This window comes from Heterodontus francisci, chromosome 4 (genome assembly GCF_036365525.1).
Source record: "Heterodontus francisci isolate sHetFra1 chromosome 4, sHetFra1.hap1, whole genome shotgun sequence".
Lineage (NCBI taxonomy): Eukaryota > Metazoa > Chordata > Chondrichthyes > Heterodontiformes > Heterodontidae > Heterodontus > Heterodontus francisci.
This window is the reverse complement of record NC_090374.1, coordinates 115,169,314-115,190,124: the sequence shown is the minus strand read 5'-3', so window position 1 is coordinate 115,190,124 and position 20,811 is coordinate 115,169,314. Positions and strand designations below refer to the sequence as shown.

General features: G+C 40.6%; 1 protein-coding gene across 3 annotated transcripts in view; it reads left to right on the top strand.

The window, feature by feature from the left end:
- The first annotated feature begins 733 nt into the window (after positions 1-733).
- LOC137369201 (transducin-like enhancer protein 1) overlaps positions 734-20,811 on the top strand; it is a 159,279-nt gene continuing 139,201 nt past the window's right edge. For all 3 annotated transcript variants that reach the window (XM_068030011.1, XM_068030013.1, XM_068030010.1), the window contains exons 1-4: positions 734-1,205; positions 1,689-1,789; positions 2,353-2,416; positions 2,536-2,580. In XM_068030011.1, coding sequence (XP_067886112.1) covers positions 1,182-1,205; positions 1,689-1,789; positions 2,353-2,416; positions 2,536-2,580 — 234 coding nt within the window. In that variant the 5' untranslated portion in view covers positions 734-1,181. The remainder of the gene's footprint in view (positions 1,206-1,688; positions 1,790-2,352; positions 2,417-2,535; positions 2,581-20,811) is intronic.

The following is a 20,811-nucleotide window of genomic DNA, read 5'->3' as shown; positions in this document are numbered from 1 at the left end:
TAGCATTACCTAAACTTATGAATAAATTAGTTTATTAAAGGGTTTGTTGCCATCTCAATATTGTAAGTTTCTTTTCACAATTATAAATCGTCCACAGTAACAGCCCAACGAGATGCAACTCCTTTAGCAAAACCTCGATGTGAAGCTTTGCCACACAGTTATAATTAGTTAGCATTCCTGGTCTGGCTCTTTTAGGTGTGGGTGGGACAAAGGCTTGTCTGTCTGTTTTTTTTCCTCCTTGTCGGAGTTTTGAACCCACGTTACTTTGAGTGACAGCTGGGAACGCCGCTCCATTGTCACTCTGACTGACTGACGTGCCACTGGTTTTGTTCGAACCGTTTCAGTTCAGCCCGCTAGAATGGGGGGGTGGGGGTGGGGAGAAGAAATTAGACCAACCAGAGAGAGATATACAGACACATCCAGAGCCTCTATGTTCTATTGGTCTAATCCTTCATCCATCAACATGATTGACGTTCCCTAGTTGCCATTGGGAACGTTAAGGAAAAGATAAAAACAACAGGCTGGCTCGCGATTGCTCGGTTCTGTCATCGCTCCGCCTGATTGACAGCGGGTCCTCGCCGTTCGCTACCTTTGATTGGACAACGCATCGCAATGACAACATGACCCCACGTGGGAGAAATGCCCCTTTCCGGATGTTGATTGGTGGAGAATCGGACCGGCGAAGAAGTGGACTGCGCGTGTCTAAATTTGGTTAGTTATCAGTCTGAGGAGGGGATAGAAACCGCGTGCTAATGTAACTAGTGTGTGGGGAAAACTGCTACATTGTTTTCTATTGTAGCAATTATATCCGTTTAAACTTCGCACGGTATATATTGTATATTTATTCTGCTGGATATTCTGCAATCAAAAAACAACCCGAGAAGATTTCCTGGGGCGCCTTAGGAATTTGGTCTTGTTGCAGAAGTGGCAACTGCTTTTTTTTTTAAAGGTTTTGTTGTCTTAAAGACTGAGAGGAGTTTAGCCAGGACAGCGGAATCTGGCAGTCTCCCTGAGGGGTTTAAAATCTATCGAAAAGACCACCTTTTGGGGACCAGAAACCAGGATGCGCTTCCAGTAAACACTTTATTTTTGTTTTAGAGGGGGTTCTTATTAATGTGCGTTTCTTAACGGAGATCGAGCGACTGTTTGAGCGACGGAGCCCAGCAGTGCCGGACAGAGCGATGTTTCCTCAGAGCAGGCATCCTGTAAGTAAGAGAAAGCAGCCCGCCCGAGCCGGCCTCTTTGTGACTTCATTATATGATCTTTATTCAAGGAAAGGAAAGCACCTTTAGGGGAATAATCTGTTGCTGCACTAACAACAAAGTGTTGTGTGATATCTTTTAAAAGACTCAGCGGAAAGCCAATTCTAATCGTTTCCCAATAACTTGCGTGCACCTCTGTTCAATCCCGTTTTTAAAATGTCATCTCTCAATGACTGTCCTCCTGAAAGTTGGGCAGGAGGCTGAACAGATTCTGTTGAGCTTACGTGGACTAACAAACGGTCCAGTGTTTAGTTCCGTGAAACGACCTTGTCCTCTTTCAGTGCCATGTGTCTGTTGGTTGCTTGCTTCAAAAAGTCTTTCGGAAAGTTTTTGTTATAAATATGGCTAGGCTGCGAGTTGCATCGTTCGCGGCCTCTTTTCTCTGTGAACTTGTAATTCTTGTTTCCTTACCCACTGTTTCCTCAGACGCCGCACCAGGCTGCAGCCCAACCTTTCAAATTCACCATCCCCGAATCGCTGGACCGTATTAAGGAAGAGTTCCAGTTTCTACAGGCTCAGTATCACAGGTGAAAGAAGTCTCCCAGTCTCTGCCTGGGGAAAGTATGTTTATTTGCTGCTGGTCAGTCCTGTCGCCAGTGTTATTGGTTTGTCTGCGGTAGGTAGCCAATGGTTACTTTGCCTCGCCACAGAGCGGCGCTCTCGCTGCGGCTAGATTTGGGTGTCTTTCAAAAGGTTCCAAACAAACCACAGATCTTGTGGCAAACAGCAGCCTTTCTAGTCTGGACCGTCTGAATTGTGCTTTTTGACATCTGCGGTTTCTAACTAAATAATTCATAAATTGCAGCTATTGATTCCCATTGAATAAGACTCAGTTCAAGTTGATAACTGAGCCGTTTAGAACAATGGCATTTACATTTGCTTTATGCTTTACAGTTGCATTTAATATCTGTTGCGTAATGAGTTGTGATCTCCTTTCATCTATCTAGTACTTTTATTTTTTGCCGTTACTGCATCCTCTTACCATTGCACCCTTGAAGGTTGCCTTATGAAATGCATTGTTTCTATATTGATGCATTACTATTTATTTGGCTCTCATCATGAGACTAATGCTATCTTTTGTGTTTTGCAGTCTCAAGTTGGAATGTGAGAAACTGGCAAGTGAAAAGACAGAAATGCAGCGACACTATGTTATGGTTAGTTTAAACACGTTTCCCAATTTGAACTGGAAAATAAACTACTGAGAGCTCACACTTAATGCTGTTTTGTCATCGTAATAAAGTTTAATTTATAAGTTTAATATTCTCTTTTACAGTATTATGAAATGTCTTATGGATTGAATATTGAGATGCACAAACAGGTAAGATTGTTTTGATATTGATTTCTTTCAAAGCATTTATGTGGTAAAATAGAAACAACAAAACAGTTGCTATTACCATCTGAAAGGAGAGAAGACCACTTAACATTTTGGATTAAGTCTCCATCAGAACTCTGACCTGAAGGATCTTTACACAGAGCAGCTTGTCTCTTTGCTGGCTAGAGCTACTTATTTTTTCCTCAGCAAATATTTCATTTCCAGAATTCATTTTTAATAATGTTTTGTGGATTTGGATTACAGTAAAACATAAATGTGCAAAATTGTTAAACTCCAAATGTTGTTGCAGGACTGGGAAATTGGTGTGATCCTCATAAGCATATTGTAGGAGGTTTTATGTAATGTGCTGCTCCTATCAATGCAAAATATCTGATTTAAGATTTAAGTTGCCTTCTGCTTGTCCCTGTGCATGTGGAATTGGGTGGGTGGGGGGGGGGGGGGGGTGGTGGGGGGAGCGCTTTGTGGTTTAAGATGATGGTCAGAGCCTGCTACTATGTGTATTTTCAGGTGATACTTGAAACAGTTCTTGTATGTAAGACCCTGGTATATAATACTCAGTTGTTGATACAGAGGTGGAGCCAAGCAATTTTTTAAGCATTAAAATAACAATGAAACAAAGCAGAATAAAAGTGGCCAGCCAGGTCAGTGTATGGCAAACAAAGCTCAGCGACTGATATAGTAAATGGTGCTTTGACTCTGGTTATTTGCTAATGAAAGTGTTAATTGCAGGACATAAGCAATCCAAAAGAAGTGGTGACTTTGGGGTTTCTGATCCTTAAGATACTATTGACAATAGGTCTTTAAGACATTGATTTATTCCTTTTAAAAAGATTATTATGAAATCAATTCTTAGCTGATGCATCTCTGTCAAAAAGAATGGAAAAGGGTTTTAACTTGGGTGCTGCTTTGATAGTTTTTATGTTAAAATTTCACCAAAACTGAGAAATTATTCCTTGATGTATTACTGTAAATGCAGTAATTGTCCTGACAGTTTTTGGTGCTCGAGGCTTTGGTAATCTTGCATTTAAAAAGAAATCCAGAGTTGCCTGCCTAACCTTTTTGGTTGTCAAATGCTACAGTGGTATTTATGTGAATAAATGAAGCTTTAAGTACAGCACTTTCTTCAGAGTACAGATGGATTGTTTTTAAGTGCTGAATTGCTTCCCTCTGGAGAATTGGATTTGTAGGATATATTTCTTTAAAAGATCTGTTTTCAATGTATGCTGAATTTTTATAGTTGCAAATTTTCAGACACCATTGTTAGCGTATAGGCTGACCGGCATCTGATCATAATTCTTAAAAACTGATGACGTTTGGGCCCAAGGGCGTAACTTGGCTGCAACTGATGCATTTTGCTGACTGATCACCGGTGCGGCCTAAGTGCTCATTATGTTGTAGAGAGGGCCTGTGCAGCCTCGTTACGTTTGACAAGAATTCTCTCATTGGGTGGGGGGGGGGGGGGGGATACTGGGCATTAGCTAGACTCCTAGCAGGCTCAAAGTATTCTCCCTTTTATGGCTTATACTCTAGATGGCAAGTGAACATTGTATTTAAAATCTCCAGGGCAAAGCATCATCCTTCTCGTGATTTGTCTTCTGAGTAGGCAGTCTGCTTGCTCTTTGAGAATACCACCTGCAGTGTTGTAGAGTTGCGAGCAAATGCTTTTTATTCAGGCTTCAGTGCTTTTCATTCATGGTGTAATACCCAAGTCATGAGAAAAGAAAAGTTTGCTTTCCCAATGTTTTTCTTTGAATAGGGTTTTTAGCATATGTAAAAACAGCTGTTCTAAGGAAATAGATGGATATTGATTATAGGTAACAGTTTTTCAAAAAATAAAGTGGGTGTTTTTCATGTCGCTATTGGCTTGAGAAACTTGTATTTCACTAGTGGAAAATATTCTTCACCTTGAACTGTCATAATGTAACTTTTTAAATTTATTTATGGTTGTAATCATATGCATGTTTTTTTTTTGCTATAATCATAGTGTTGTATACATAGGAAAAGGTATGGTTTGTTACTGGTAGGCAGCACACTCCTAAATTGAGAACAGCTTGAAACCACAATTGTTAATATTTCTGCTCAACTTCAACCTGTACAATGTTCCAAAGTTTAATTTTCTACTATAATGTGTGGGTAGATAATTAAAGGTGGAGTGTTTGTGATCACACCGTTTAACTCAGTGGTACCAAATTTATTTTGCAGATTGATGTAGGGAGAATCTTGTTTTTTCCTATTTCATGTTCACAAAATTCAGTTTTGTCCCAATGTGGCACATTTAGCAATTGAGATACTGTTCAGTAAATAGGCATCAGCAGTAAGTCATATGCTACCCTATTTGTAAAAAAAAAAGCTCAGATTAACATTGATCTATGGACACTGTCAATATGAATATATTTTTTCATATTGAGATTCTGCTCTAGTTTTTAATGTTAATTAATCTTTGTCCTGATTTGTTGACCTAGTGCTTAGTTTCCAACTTCACATTTAAAATGCTTAGTGGACATATGGGTTACTTTTGAGTCCTTTTGGGAGTTTCAGATAGCTTACAGAATACTGTATACTTCGGCAGCTCTGTAATAGATCTAACATTTGATTCAACTAATTGAAAGTTGGACTAGTACAGTATCTGCCCTCACCACTGAGTCAGTGACTGTATTTACAAGTTGTATTACTTTGCGACTGTTTTAGGTTTGTTTTCATTGACCATAATGTTTGCTGCCATCAGGGTGACCAATTTTTTCGAAGACAATTCGGCAGGGATATAGCTTCCTATGTCTGAACCAGATGTTATTTAGGTGTAAGATTAGACTTTGTTCATGGCAAATAGCCAAAGAAGATTTTTACATTGTTAAATCAATTGATAAAGCTACAGTGCTTTAATTTTAGTAGTTCCCTTCCATTCCCACCTTCCCCTTGCCCCATGCTCTCAGTGACAGATGTTTTTCCTCCTGACAATTTGATCTGGCAAAAATTATTTTTTTCATCCTTGATGATCTAAGATAGATAGTAAAATTCTTAGCTTCTTCATCTAGTATAGTTTGATCTCCATTCTGGCTTTGTTAGAGACTTAACCAGAAGTCTTCATGTAAGAAGGGACAGTCTTATTCCTTCACATTATAGATTTGCTGAGTTTAGTTAGAATATAGTGGTGCAGTGGTTAGCACCGCAGCCTCACAGCTCCAGCGACCTGGGTTCAATTCTGGGTACTGCCTGTGTGGAGTTTGCAAGTTCTCCCTGTGACCGCGTGGGTTTTCGGCGGGTGCTCCGGTTTCCTCCCACAGCCAAAGATTTGCAGGTTGATAGATAAATTGGCCATTATAAATTGCCCCTAGTATAGGTAGATGGTAGGGGAATATAGGGAAGGTGGGGATGTGGTAGGAATATAGGATTAGTATAAATGGGTGGTTGATGGTCGGTACAGACTCGGTGGGCCGAAGGGCCTGTTTCAGTGCTGTATCTCTAAATAAAAATAAATAAATAAATAAAAATATGTGATTGACGTGTAAAATGTTCATAATGCACAGTGCTGGATATGTGATTTTTTCCATTCACGTGCAAATGAAAGAATCTTTCTGGGAATGGGAGAAGGGAATTGCTTTGTCCAGATAACTTTTTTGCCCACCAATGCAACACATGTATTGGGATAGTGATCCAATATTGCCACTTGTGTCACCAAAGGAATAGTTTTAAATCCCTTCACTGAACTGAACCATCTGATCATGCAAATAACTTCAGATTTGAACCTTAGTACCTTGTATGTTTTCAGCCTCATTTAATGAAACAATTAAATGGGTCCTTTTTTATCTTGTAATGCTGTGATGTTAGAATCACTTGCATTTTGCAAAAATATAACAAAAACTGTTGAGACCTATAGCATTTGTTGGCATAATAAATTTTGCCACAACTTTAATTTGTTTGATAGTCTCATGCTGATCTCTCAATTTGTGTGCAGGTATTTTGTAAGGCCCATTTAATTACAGAGCAGGTCATATTTCTTGTATCTTTGGGTCCGTTCACTTTATTAGATTTTCATCTCTATGGCCCTTGGTAGGGTTCCCTTGGGTTCACCAAAGTGGCTGAGTAATTGCTAGTGCTGATACTGAAGATTTTAATCTCTTTTCTCATTAGGTTCAATTGAATTGCTTGAGGGTGCTGTAGGTGACTTGTGTAGTTAATTTTTCTGACGTAGTGCTCAAGTTGAATCTTGCATTTGGTGAACTATTATTACTCTAGCTCTTTTAGGTTTTATTTCATTGTTGTAACACACATAGTTGAACCTCTTTTAAATTGACCTCGTATATTTTTGTTGAATTTGTTATTTTTGAGAATGCACAAACCGTATTTTGTAATGACCAAGTTTATATTACTTTGATATACCTCTATGACCAGGTTACATTGGATTGCAGTCTTATTGTTCAACTTTTAAGTGTAAAGAGGTTGTCTGTATTGGCAGCCGAATAGGAATTTGAAATCGTAATTTTTGATTGGGGCAAACTGCTCTAATCATGGCAGTCAACATTATATTTTTTATTTGGTGAATTGTAACTCAGAAATTTGTATTATTTTGCACCTATAAGACTAGAACAAAATGGGGAGCTTGGCATTAAAGAGCTTTTTTTTTGAGAATATTCCAGATGCATATTTACCAGCTTCCTTCGTTTAGCCATTCATTGCTGCCCGTTTTACAGGTGAGTAGCCAGTGCAGATGTGATTTACCGGTTAAAGAATATAAGAAATAGGAGCAGGAGTAGGCCATTCGGCCCCTCAAGCCTGCCCCGCCATTCAGTACAATCATGGCTGATCTGCCCCAGACCTCAACTCATCTCTTGTGTTAAGTGTTATGTGGTCTTTTTTAAAACAAAATTAAACCCGTTAGTGTTTTCTTTGGAGAACTGAAGGTTGCATGTGCTCATGATCTTTTCATCAACGTAAACTAATGTGGCTATATGTTTTGAAAATTGATTTAAGGGCCATTTAAATCCAAAGTTTTAGGTGGAACAATTTCATGGAACAGTTCAACCAATAAATTAAAACTAACTATTGGCTTGAAATTGGTTAATCTAAACAACAGACTATGTTACTTACATTTTTAAAAAAAAATAAGATAACTGTCTGGAATACCTGGCACTCCTCTCCTTGCATCTTTTTTTGTAAGACACTGCAGATAAGGTCTAAAGTTTATAAAGTGAAGTGTTAATTAAAGGCTATTGACAAGAGCCAGGGATTCTTGACAGTTAAATCTTTATGCCTTTTGTGTATCCTATCGCTGTCTTGGGTAAACAGTTGCACTTGGCAGATTATCCAGACAGTGACCAGTCACCGTATTGACAAGTGCAGACACAATAAAAACTGTATTAGGAGTCCTGCCGTAGGGATTTGCAGTAAATATATTACAGCACTCAAGTGAATTGCCAATACTGCTTGTTTAGCATTTTGCAAGGGCAATGGGAGTATGGATTTTTGCATTAGAAGGGAAAGGCTGTTGGAAAGCATTGGTGATGGCTGAGGAGAAATCGACTTTAAGATCCAATTGCTGTCTTTGGGTGAATCATGAAAGGCTCCTGTGAATTAAAGAAGAGGGGTGGGAGGAATGAGGATTGCATAGACCTTAGCTCATTATATAGCTAAACTACAACAAAACAGCATCTAATCAGGCTGCACAAACCAGTAAAAGCAGAGTCACAGAACTATGTTTGGAAGTCGGGTCTCAAAAGAAATGCAGTTGCATTTTCAGAACTACTGTACTGGTACAGCTAAATAGTTTTTTCCCTGCTTTTAAATGAAGTTTTTTGCTCAGTCATTTGCATTTTTTCCTCTGGACATTTAATTTGAAACTTCAAAATAGACTAGTGGATCGTGGGCTTGCCAACCAATGGCTACTACTGTCTGAGCAGAACAGGCTTGGCTTTTTTTCCTGCAATACCTCAGTACAAAATCTGAACAGCTTTAATGGCGAGCAAACCTTTTTCTACTTTTCACAAACGAGTACCCAGAGAGCCTGCTGACCAGCATCAAATGTAAGGCATCTCAACATGAACATAATTTGGGTGGAACGCCAAGTCATTTGCTTTCATGTGATTCCAGATTGCAGTGTTCACTTCAACTCTACTTCATTGTGGTGAAGCTGAATAGATTAGAATGTATTGGGACATGCTGAAAAAGGGTTAGAACTACTGATAGCAGCGTGATGCATTTATGCCAAGGAGAGTCATAACATACTAACGATGTGAGAAAGAAACTCCCAGCTTCTCGATGACAGCTTAGTTTCTGTCAGTTGGCTGTGCTTCAATGATATTCACAGCTGCAGTTGTGCAATAAGAATATTCACAGTACAAAGTGAGTAGCTACTAAAGACTATTTTCCGTTAAGAGGAGTGGCTGGGAAAAATGGTTTATTGTTAAAAATTATTTTCCCAAAATGTGATCAGTTTTATAAATGGAACACTGAATAACTTATTGGCTAGCACATTGTGCTCCAGTGTACCTGTATTTGCAACCTTTCATGGTCAACTTCTGGCAGTTTCAGATTTGCAGTGTTCCATTTTTAAAAAAAGAACCGTTTGGATGGTGAGAACTTTATCCTGAATCTTGCGTGTTCCAATCATAAGTTGACTGAAATTAATGTCTGAAATGTAAAATGTTTAGGCTGTAAATGAAATCTTGTTTGCTTTTGTCGCTGTCATGGCCTTGTAATCCATCACTAACAAACTTTGCTAATAATGTTGTCCATGGCTTAGTTTGAGATGGCTATTTGAAGACATCTGACATTTTGTATTATGTGCTTTGTCAGGTTACAACGACTTGCATTTATGTAGCAGCTTTTAACAGTATAGCTAAAGGAAGTGGGAATGGAGATAGATAGAATATGGCAAGCCCTCCCACTTTCAGTCGTCTGTAGATGGGGGCGGAGGGAGGTTTCCAGACCAGTAGAAAATGGCAAATGTGACACCCTTATTCAAGAAAGGGTGCAAGGACATTCCTAGTAACTATAGGCTGGTCAGTTTAACATCATAGGTGGGTAAACCTTTTTAGAAACAAGAAACAGGGAAAAAAATAAACAGGCACTTGGAGAGCTTTGGGTTAATTGAGGATAGACAGCATGGATTTGTAAAAGGCAGATCATATATGACTAATCTTTTTGATGAAGTAACAGAAGGTTGATGAAGGGAATGCAGTGGATGCTGGATATATGGATTTTAAGAAAACATTTGACAAAGTACCACAAAAAATAAAAGGCTCATGGAATAGGAGGGTCAGTGTCAGATTGGATTTAAAAAAAAAAATGGTTTAAGGACAAACAGCGAGTTGTGGTAAATGGCTGTTTTTCAGCTTGGAGAATGGTAGTCAGTGGTGTTGCCCAAGGATCCGTGTTAGGACCACTGCTTTTTGATATAAATAAATGGATATTGGAATACAGGGTGAAATTTCAAAATTTGCATATGATACCAAACTTGAAGGTTTGGCAAACTGAGGATGATACCAGTCGACTGCAACAGAACATAGATAGGCTCGCAGAATGAGCAGGCAAGTGACAGATAGCATTTAATACTGACCAGTATGAGGTGATACATTTCAGCAGAAGGAATAGGGAGAGGTCATATATACTTAATGGCACAGTTTTAAAGAATGTATAGTGTCATGCAGGCCCCTGCCTGCCATGAATGAGACACATATTTGCCACTCGAACATTGATTTTTAAACTGTTACTGGAGTAAAGAAAGAACTTGTTTAAAAAAAAAATAAACACCAGAGCCTTGACTGGAAAGACATTTTCGTAGTAACAGTCGGTACTTGAAAAGGACAAGGGGGCCAATTTAATCCACAGTGGACTTTTGATTACCAGACGTTGAAGGTGGAGAGGCTAGCATTACAGGTTAACTACTAAGATGGCCGAATACACAAACAGACGTGGTCAGACCAGTTTAGTCACATGACTAACTGGCTGTTGGAGTATTTTTTCAATTTGAACTTGCCACAGAGAATTTGAACTCAAAGCTTTGTTCCTGGACTGGAAAAGACTTCTCGTAGCTGGCTTGCCACCGCATCTCTCCTGTCTGCTCATCTCTTTCTCACCAGCTTTGGAATCCATTGAAGACACAGGAACCCAAGAGAGACAAGCCTCCTACAGTGAACAAGGTTTAGGAAGAGTACTAGGCCCCAACGAAAAGCAAGAATTACCTACAAGCAAGAACTACCTTCAAAAAGACTACAGTGAACTCGAAGCACAGTAACAAGAAACTCTTCTGATATTGCCTCACACATCTCCACTGTATTTTTCCTCTGCTCTTTTCTGTCTGTATTTGCATGTGCGTATCATGTATGAGAGTTTAAGTTTTTAAATAAATTTCACTTTTCTTCTTTAAACCGAAGAGCCTGTTTGTGCTCATTTCCGAGCCTTATAATTGGAAAGCTGTGAACAAGGATTCACCAAGGGGGAGCTCAAAACACAGTGTGTTTAAAAATTAAATCCTTTTACAGTAAGACCAGGTGAAGGTTGAAAGGGACCCCTAGACGCTTTTCTCACCTGGTTGTAACAACGGAAACAGAGGGACCTGCGGGTTCATATGAATAGATCTTTGATGGTACCGGGACATACTGAGAGAGTGGTTGGCAAGGCATATGGGCTCTTGGGCTTCAGAAATAGAAGTATTGAGTACAAAAAAAGCTGGGAAGTTATGCTCAAACTTTATAAAGCTCCGGTTAGGCCTCAATTGGAGTATTGCATCTCGTCCTGGTCACATTTTAGGAAAGATGTGAAAGTCCTTGAGAGGGTGCAGGGGAGGTTTTTTTTCTTAATTATTCATTTTCATGGGATGTGTGGCATTGCTGGCAAGGCCAGCATTTATTGCCCATCCCTATCATCTCTTGAGAAGGTGATGGCAAACTACTTTGAACTTCTGCAGTCCATCTGGTGTAGGTACATCAACATTGCTGTTGGGGAGGTTCCAGGTTTTTGATCCGGTGACAGTGAAGGAATGGTGGTATAGTTCCAGGTAAGGATGGCGTGTGGCTTGGAGGGGAACTTGCAGGTGGTGGTGTTCCCATGCATCTGCTGCCCTTGTCCTTTCAGGTGGAAGAGGTCACTGATTTGGAAGGTGCTGTCGAAGGAGGTGGGTTGAGCTGCTGCAGTGTATCTTGTAGATGGTACATAATGCAGCCACTGTGCGTCGGTGGTGGAGGGAGTGAATGTTGAAGGTGGTGATGGGATACCGATCAAGCTGGCTGCTTTGTCCTGGATGGTGTCAAGCTCCCTGAATGTTGGAGCCATACTCATTCAGGCAAGTGGAGAGTATGCCATCGCACTCCTGTCGAGGGAAGACGGTGGCGTTATGGTAACGCCACTGGTCTAGTACTCCAGAGGCCCAGGCTAATACCCTGGGGACACTGGTGGAAAGGGATAAATATGGCTTTTTCTGGTTGGCAAGCTGTAACCAGTGAAGTGCCACAGGGATCAGTGCTGGAGACTCAACTATTTACAACTTATATCAATGATTTGGATGAAGGGACCAAATGTATGATAGCTTAATTTGCCGATGACACCAAGATAGGAAAGAAAGTAAGAGGAGGTAAAGAGTCTACAAAGAGATCCAGATAGGTTAAGTGAGTGGGGAAAAAAAATTGGCAGATGGAGTATAATGTGGGAAAATGTGAAGTAGTTCACTTCGGCAGGAAGAATGGGAAAGCAGTATACTATTTAAAGGGAGAGAGATTGTAGAACTCGGTGGTACAGAGGGGTCTGGGTGTCATGAATCACAAAAAGTTAGTATGCAGGTACAGCAAGTGCTAGGAAGGCAAATGGAATGTTGCTGTTTATTGCAAGGGGAATCGAGTATAAAATTAGGACGTTTTACTGCAGCTGTAGACCTTTGGTGAAAAACATCTGGAGTACTGTATACAGTTTTGGTCTCTTTATTTGAAAAAGCATATAATTGCATTAGGAGCAGTTCAGACAAGGTTCACTCGGCTAATTACGGGCATGAAGGGCTTATCTTATGATGAAAGGTTGAACAGGTTGGGCCTGTACCCATTGGAGTTTCGAAGAATAAGAGATGATCCCATTGAAACATGTAAGATCCTGAGGGGACTTGATGGAGTGAATACCGGGAGGATATTTCCTCTTGTGAGGGAGACTAGAACTAGGGAACACAGCTTAAGAATAAGAGGTCTCCTTTTTAAGACCGAGATGAGGAGAAATGCTTTCTCTCAAAGGGTTATTAGTCTGTGGAGTTCTCTTCTCCAGAAAGCAGTGGAGGCTGAGTCATTGAATTTATTCAAGGCTGAGTTAGACAGATTTTCGATAAACAAGGGAGTCTAGGGTTATTGGGGGGTGGGGACAGACAGGAAAGTGGAGTTGAGGCCACAACCAGATCAGCCATGACCTTATCAAATGGCGGAGCAGAGAAGGGCCGAATGGCCTACTCCTGCTCCTGAGTCCTATGTTCCTATGTAACCAGGGGTCGGCAACATGTCTGTACACTGACACTAGTGTCCATGGGTAATTTTTAAATGTCTTGTGTTTTAAAATAGCCTAGCGGCCAGATTCTGGCCTGCCAAAGGTTTCCATCTGGCCCACATGTCTGACTGACTGCCAGCGAGCTACCCATGGCTCAGCTTTGATGGCTCAGCTATTGAAGTGTACGTCAGGCGGAGGGGTTAGGTGGGACCTGCGTCTGATGGATGGCAGCCATCTAGCTGTGATTGTTCAGTGTCTGTGACTGGCATTGGGCTGTCGGGGCAGGGTGAGTGCTGATTGGCTTACAGAGGCGCAGGTGCGCTGGGATTTGCTGCCAATGTTTTTGTGAAGTTCAGGGATTTGAGAGGGAATGGCTGCTGTGGGGGAGAGGGAGAGAGAGACAGAGAGGAGAGCTGGAATTGGGCCAGGTCACAGCTAGAGGCATGGTGCTGAGGGAGCATCAGACAGCCCTTCAGAGGAACACTGGCCCAGAGAGCAGAGAGAATGTGGGGGGGGGGGGGGTGGGCGGGCAAGAGGGGGAGAGATGCGGGGGGAGGGGGGGGTGGCGAGGGAGGGAGAGATGCGGGGTCGAGGGAGGGAGAGATCTGTGTAGTTGGGGGGGGAGGGTGCGAGGGAGGGAGAGATATGTGTAGTTGGGGGGGAGGGTGCGAGGGAGGGAGAGATGTGTGTAGTTGGGGGGGGAGGGTGCGAGGGAGGGAGAGATATGTGTAGTGGGGAGGGGGTGAGGTGCGAGAGAGGGAGAGAGATGTGTAGTTGGGGGGGGGGGGGTGCGAGAGGGGGAGATGTGTGGGGAGGGATGGTCACAGAGAGGGGAGAGAAAGACCTCAAGGTCAGTCCTGGCAGATAGAAACATGGAAAATAGGAGCAGGAGTAGGCTATTCAGCCCTTCGGGCCTGCTGTGCCATTCAAAAAAGACATGGCTGATCATCTAATTCGGTACCCTGTTCCCGCTTTCTCCCCATATCTCTTGATCCCTTTTGGCGTTGAGAAATATATCTATCTCCTTCTTGAATATATTTAATGACTTGGCCTCCACTGCCTTCTGTGGTAGAGAATTCCATGGGTTCACCACCCTCTGAGTGAAGAAATTTCTAAATGGTTCTAAATGGCATACCCTATATCCTGAGACTGTGACCCCTGGTTCTGGCTCCCTAGCCATCGGGAACATCCTCCCTGCATCCAGCCAGTCTACTCCTGTTAGAATTTTATAAGTTTCTGTGAGATCCTCTGTCATTCTTCTAAACTCTAGTGAATATAGGACTCGTCGACCCAATCTCTCCTCATACATCAATCCTGCCATCCCAGGGATCAGCCTAGTAAATCTTCTTTGCACTCCCTCCAAGGCAAGAACATCCTTCCACCGATAAGGAGACCAAAACTGCACACAATACTCCAGATGTGGTCTCACCAAGGCCCTGTATAACTGCAGTAAGACATCCTTGCTCCTGTACTCAAATCCTCTTGCAATGAAGGCCAACATACTATTCGCCTTCCTAATTGCTTGCTGCACCTGAATGCTTGCTTTCAGCGACTGGTGTACAAGGACACCCAGGTCTCATTGCACCTCCCCCTTTCCCAATCTATCACCATTTGGACGTCTACTCATTCTCCACATCGCTACATCAGGTGTGCGGGCAGACATTGACTATTTCTGCAAGTCAAAGCAATGCCATGTATCTAACTAAATAGGGAGAAATATGTTTTATATCAGATGGCATTAGCTTGGCTGTACACTTTATATACAGATTAATTGCCCCCCTATCCATGGCTGTGTGAATAATTGTCAAAATGTCTGTGGTGCAACATGTTGATGCCCTTCTCTGAGTCTAACATCCCAAGACTCTTCACTGCAATATAATCAGCGAAATAAAAATAACGTTGAATCAAAGAAGTTGATCAAAATGTTGATCGAACAAGTAGGTTTTAAGGAGCATCTGAAAGGAGAGAGGAGTTTTGGGAAGGAATGTCAGAGGTCAGGCCTAAAAAAAGACATTTATCTCACGTATTTCCAGACCTCAGGACATCCTAAAACGCTTTTCAGCTCATCAGGCACTTCTGAAGTATAGTCATTACTGTAATGCTGAAGACACAGCTGATGGTGGGGCTAAGGAATTGAGGGCTATACAAGAGGCTGGAGTTCTGTGAGGATTACAGGGCTGGAGGAGATTAGAGATAGGAAGTAGTGATGCCATGGAGGCATGTGAGCATCAGGATGAGTTTTTAAAATAGAGGCGTTGCTGGACTGGGAGCTAATGTAAGTCAGTAAACGTGGGGTGACAGTTAAATAGAATTTGGTGCAAATTATTATAAAGGCAGCAAAGTTTTGGATGAGATTAAGTTTAGGGAGAAAGAAGGGAGGCTATCCAGGGAGCATTGGAATAGTTGAGTCTGGGGGTAGCAAAAGCATGAATGAGGCTATTGTCATACATATAACTTTAAATACCAAATTTTGATTCTGTTCGTGTTAATGGTTCTGCAAAATGGGGGCAAATATGGATCCTTAAAGGAATATTACATCAGAGATTTTAAATTTGATTGTGCTAGCGCTGTTTAAACAAATCACTGAATTTTAGAGTGATAGAAAGACAAGATCTCCAATTACTTAATGATTCAGGGATTGAGTCTGTGTTGCTATGGAGACCATAGCTGGAACAAATTAAATTTCAAGGAATGAAATAATCTTTAAGGGCTTCTGGGAACACTAATTTTGGCAGTGGCACTTACACGGATTAAGTTTGGGATGACTAGCTATTCTATAACATTTGTGTCCCAAAGATCATTATAATGAGAACTGGCGTAAACCATAGTATGTTTTTTTAAAAATCAAACCTTGAAGGCATTTACAAATTCTTGTATATGAAGACTTAAAAATTTGTGGTCCCACTGTGTAAAATATGCTTTCCCAAACTACTGATTAACAATATTTGATGTGTTATATTCAGAACAATTTGGTTCAGGCTTCTCATTCATTAACCAATCAATTAATGGAACACTAGAATACATTAGTACGCTGACTGTTTTAATTGAGTGACATGGATTTTTCAAAGTAAAACCCCTGAAGGAATGCCTTTCAGTCATGTGTCTGTTTAAAAAAAATAAATGGAGATGAAAATTGGCTTGAGGTCAATAAGCCATTGTGGTGGCCTGACAACCTTCGATTTTTTTTTTTTCCTTGTGTTTGGCACAGATCATCTTAAATGATTCAATAACGAGCAAAAATGCAACATTGAGTTTTCCAGTTGTGTATTATTGTATTAGTTCAGTTCCAAGTCAGCATGGGAATATTTGTTGTGATCATCCTTGCAAATTTCATTGTTTTTAAAGCCATATATTCATAAGATTTGAAGAGGCCACAAAATAATTTGTAAAAATTCTTCCATATAAAGATGATTGGAAGATGTTTGAAAAATATTGCTGAACTTGATTTATCATATTGTGGTATAAATGTACATTTTTCCTCTACTAGTTTTCAAAAGTTTATTGAACAAAGATGTAATATTTTAATATCTGGCTTTGAAATGAACCAGTAGTGAATTTCCTAAAAGATACTGAGTTTTCAAGTGGCTGTTTAGATTTCTATTAAGGACCATGAGCGTTGAGGCTGTTTAGGTGTCCACTTAGCAATTTCCCATATTTCATGCTGGCATGACAAGTAACTAACAGTAACATGCAAGAACAACAAATATTTACCTAAAACTGCATTAATTACTGTACATTTCATAACTAAAACAAGAGAAGTTCAGTTCCAAGTCAGCATGGGAATATTTTACTGTAAGGAGTAACCTAATGTACTTTAACTTCATCTTAGTAATAATTTAATAGGTGTGATCTTTAGAAGTGTGGCTGTGTAACCAAGTTGTACGTTGCCTGCTTTTAAAAAAAAAAAAAAATCATTTTGTGCTGTTCAAAGTTGCAAAGGCAATCAATAATATTTGACCTTGTCTGTTCAATATAGTTTTTGTGATCAATGAATTGTGCACGTGCATAAGCTAGAAGTTTTTTTTTCTCCATTCTGAAAGTCAAGCTCCCGCTTTCTTTCATGATGAAAGATATAATGTGGCTACGCTATTACTTGGAGCTTTGTACGTTAGTAAGTGTGAAATATCCACGCAGCAACTCATTGCCCACTTTAACAGCATTTATTGCTGAATGATTTGTACACTGTGGCCTCAGATCTCCTGGCTACTGAATTGGCATGCAACAGAATTCTGTGTGTCTCTGCTGTCTGGTATCATCTTTTTAAAATATGCTCATTATGGTAATTGGTACTCAGAAGTATTAATAAATGTTTACTGTCGTTGTCAATTTCAAAAGTGGCCCTAGGTCTATAATAAACAGTTGAGATTTGTACCTGAACTTGAATGCATATGCATTTTGGGAAGCAGTCCACCTGGTCACCTAAAATCTCACTAAATCTATCAATCACTAATGCCATTGCATTTCTGAAAATGGGCAGGAATAAATTTAGCGTAGTGTTTACTGACATGTAATGCTTCATTTAGCAGAATAATCTTTTCTATATATCATTTGTAGAAGAAATCTGCTCAAGATTTAATTTATTTGTACGAAATTGATTTCATATTTCTTAGCGATAACTTTGCTACTGTGAGTGGCTTTATGAAAAATTAGTTCATTGTTGATGCCACCAATGGGTGATTTACACAATGCAGATTATTTTATTTGTTCGAGATGTGGGCGTCGCTGGCTAGGCCAGCACTTGTTTCCCATCCCGAATTGTCCTTGAGAAGGTGGTGGTGAGCTGTGTTATTGAACCACTGCAGTCCATTGGATGTAGGTACACCCACACTGCTTTTAGGGAGGGAGTTCCAAATTGTTGATCCAGCAACAATGAAGGAATGGTGATCTAGTTCCAAGTCCGGATGATGTGTGACTTGGAGGGGAACTTGCAGGTGGTGGTGTTCCCGTGAGTCTGCTGTCCTTGCCCTTTTAGGTGAAAGGGGTCGCGGCTTTGGAAGGTGCTATCAATGGAGGCTTGGCAAGTTGCTGCAGTGCATCTTGTAGATGGTACATGCTGCTGTCATTGTACGCTGGTGGTAGAGGGAGTGAATGTTTTAAGATGGTGGATGGCTAAGCAAGTGGACTGCTTTCTTTTGGATGGTGTCGAGCTTCATGAGCATTGGTCAGGTTGCACTTATCCAGGCAAGTGGAGAATATTCCATCATGCTCCTGTCTCGTGCCTTGTAGATGCTGGACGGGCATTGGGGAGTCAGAAGGTGAGTTTGTTCGCCACAGAATTCTCAGCCTCTGACCTGCTCATGTATCCACAGTATTAATATGATTGGTCCATTTAATTTTCTGGTCATTGGTAACCCCCAGGATGTTTATGTAATGTTTACACCTGCAACTGGGATATATCCTTGGCCGCTGCTGTAATGCTATGACATAATATGTGATTATCCTCGGGGACGAGAAGAGCGTGGTGCTGAAGACTGAGAGAAAGGGGTAAGCATTGTCTTTTCAAAGTTGAGATGAGTCCTCGATGAGATGCCTGCTAATGAAACATTGTGCCAAGTCAGTGCTCCATGGCAGGCTAAAATAATCCAGTATATGAATCAGGCATGTCTACAGGTATCTTTCTGCAGCACGACTGATCAGGCAGTTTGATTCATTACTGAAACCTGTGAAGTGGGATTTACTGGAGGTTGAGTTCATATCTGCTGAAAGTCACCCTTTAGGTTTGTTTCTCTAGTCCAGAGTGGCTCTACCAATTATAAAACTGAAGAGCTCACCAGTGCTTTATGTACTATTAGTTGGTTAAACTTCAACTGTACCTTGTATACACTTTGATTAGGGTTGCTAAACTCTGGCAATCTGTACCTAAACTGTTTGTGGTTAGGCAAGTTGTTAGGGATGTGCCACACTAGGAAGAGAACACTCACTTCATATTAGGTAAACAGAAACTGCATTACTGTTCAAATGACCATGCTCCTAAACATGTTGCCAGAAGGCTGCTGGTTCCAGTGGAACCATATGTCCAGTTAAATACTTTTTTTTTCAGAAGAGAAAGACAGGAAAAACTGTGGCCTGGTGCTTGAATTGACTTAATAATATAGGTATGTGAATTAATGAATGGTGATCAGCTGACCATTTTGCAGGAAGCAGGGTGGGAAAAATGCCAATGCTCTTATGGTACTGTGACAATTTTTGATCCATAGATTTTTTTTTTCACAACCAGAAAAAAGACACTTGTTTTGAATGCTTGAGGAATTTGTTAATTTACAAAGAAGAAATTTCACTGTAAAGGTTATATTAGAACTTTGTAAATCACTGGTTAGGCCTTAGTTGGAATATTGCAGTCAGTTCCAGGCACCATACTTCTGGAAAGATTTAAAAGCCTTCGAAAGGGTACCAAGGAAGTTTACGAGGATATTACCAGTGATGAGGGACATCCGTTATGAGGAGAGGTTGGAAAAGTTAGGACTGTTCTCCTTGGAGCAGAGAAGGGTAAGAGGTGGCCTAATACAGGTTTTCAAGAAAATAGATTTTGTTCAAGTAGAAAGTGAAAAATTATTCCCTCTGGCGCCTGGGGCAATAATTAGAGGTCATAAATTCAGAAACACTGGCTTAACATCTAGAGAAATGAGATGAAAATATTTCCCTCAGTTGTTAGAATCTAGAAAGCTCTACCTGAAAAGGTGGTGAAAGCTGATTCTGTAAACAATTTTAAAAGATAGTTGGACAACTCCCTGAGGATGAGGAACTTGCAGAGTTATGGACAAATAGTGTGGACATGGAACTAAGCGCTACTGCTCTTTCAAAGAGCCAGCACAGGCACAGCAGGCTGAATAGCCTCCATCTGTACTGTAAGTTTCTATATTTTATGAATGCCTGGTGTTAAGCTTATTACTTACAACTCAGAATATTCCCTCATATAAATTACAATACAATTCTTGTGTGGCAAAACATTCTGGAAGATATCTTGCACAGACTGGTATTTGTCCATGTTGTAAGTTCAATGTAAATTTATTTAGCTGGTATTGTCACGAAAACTGCTGATGGAATGATGATTTTTTTAATCCACCGGCTGGAAACCTGAATATTAAACTTGTGGAGGCGTACCACTCCAACCTTGCAAGCTTCAAACTCTGTCTACTGACCGTGAGCACGGAGGCATATTCCCTGCTGCAGACTGTAGTGTTCAGTGGTTTAATTAATCAGTGTTTGATTCTGTTAGTCAGTTCACCAGATCAGTGCTCACTGTACTTAATGACTTGAGTCTGACTGGAGATCTATTTAACTTTATGGAAAGAACAGACAGAGATTTCTGTCAAAGGAATTCAGCCGCATTGCTGTGTCCCGGAGAATTTGACCAATCTGTCTTTCCCCACTCTAACCTCTGTGTGTGTCTGTGTGTGTGTGTAAGTTGGAGTGCATTTTATTATTTTTACTTAAATCAGTTTAAGTACAATAAAGTTAACTTCCTTTGTTAAACTCAATAAAACCTGTCCGATTGGTTCGTTTTATGATCATGGACGTAAACAGTTAAACTCTCTCGAAATTGGCAGGTTTATTCACTTCAAAAAGAAATAAATCTGTGTGGTCAAACAAGGAGAGGGAAAAGAGGGGAGCTCTTTGACCTCTCCTCACCTGATCAGAACAGAAATTTGGGGGCTTTACATTCGAGATCATATCAGAAGACAAACAAGGAATTGGAAGGGGAAAATCAAATTGATCCCCAGCAATAATTTAAAAAAAAAAGTTCAGTATAGGTTTTCTTGTGGT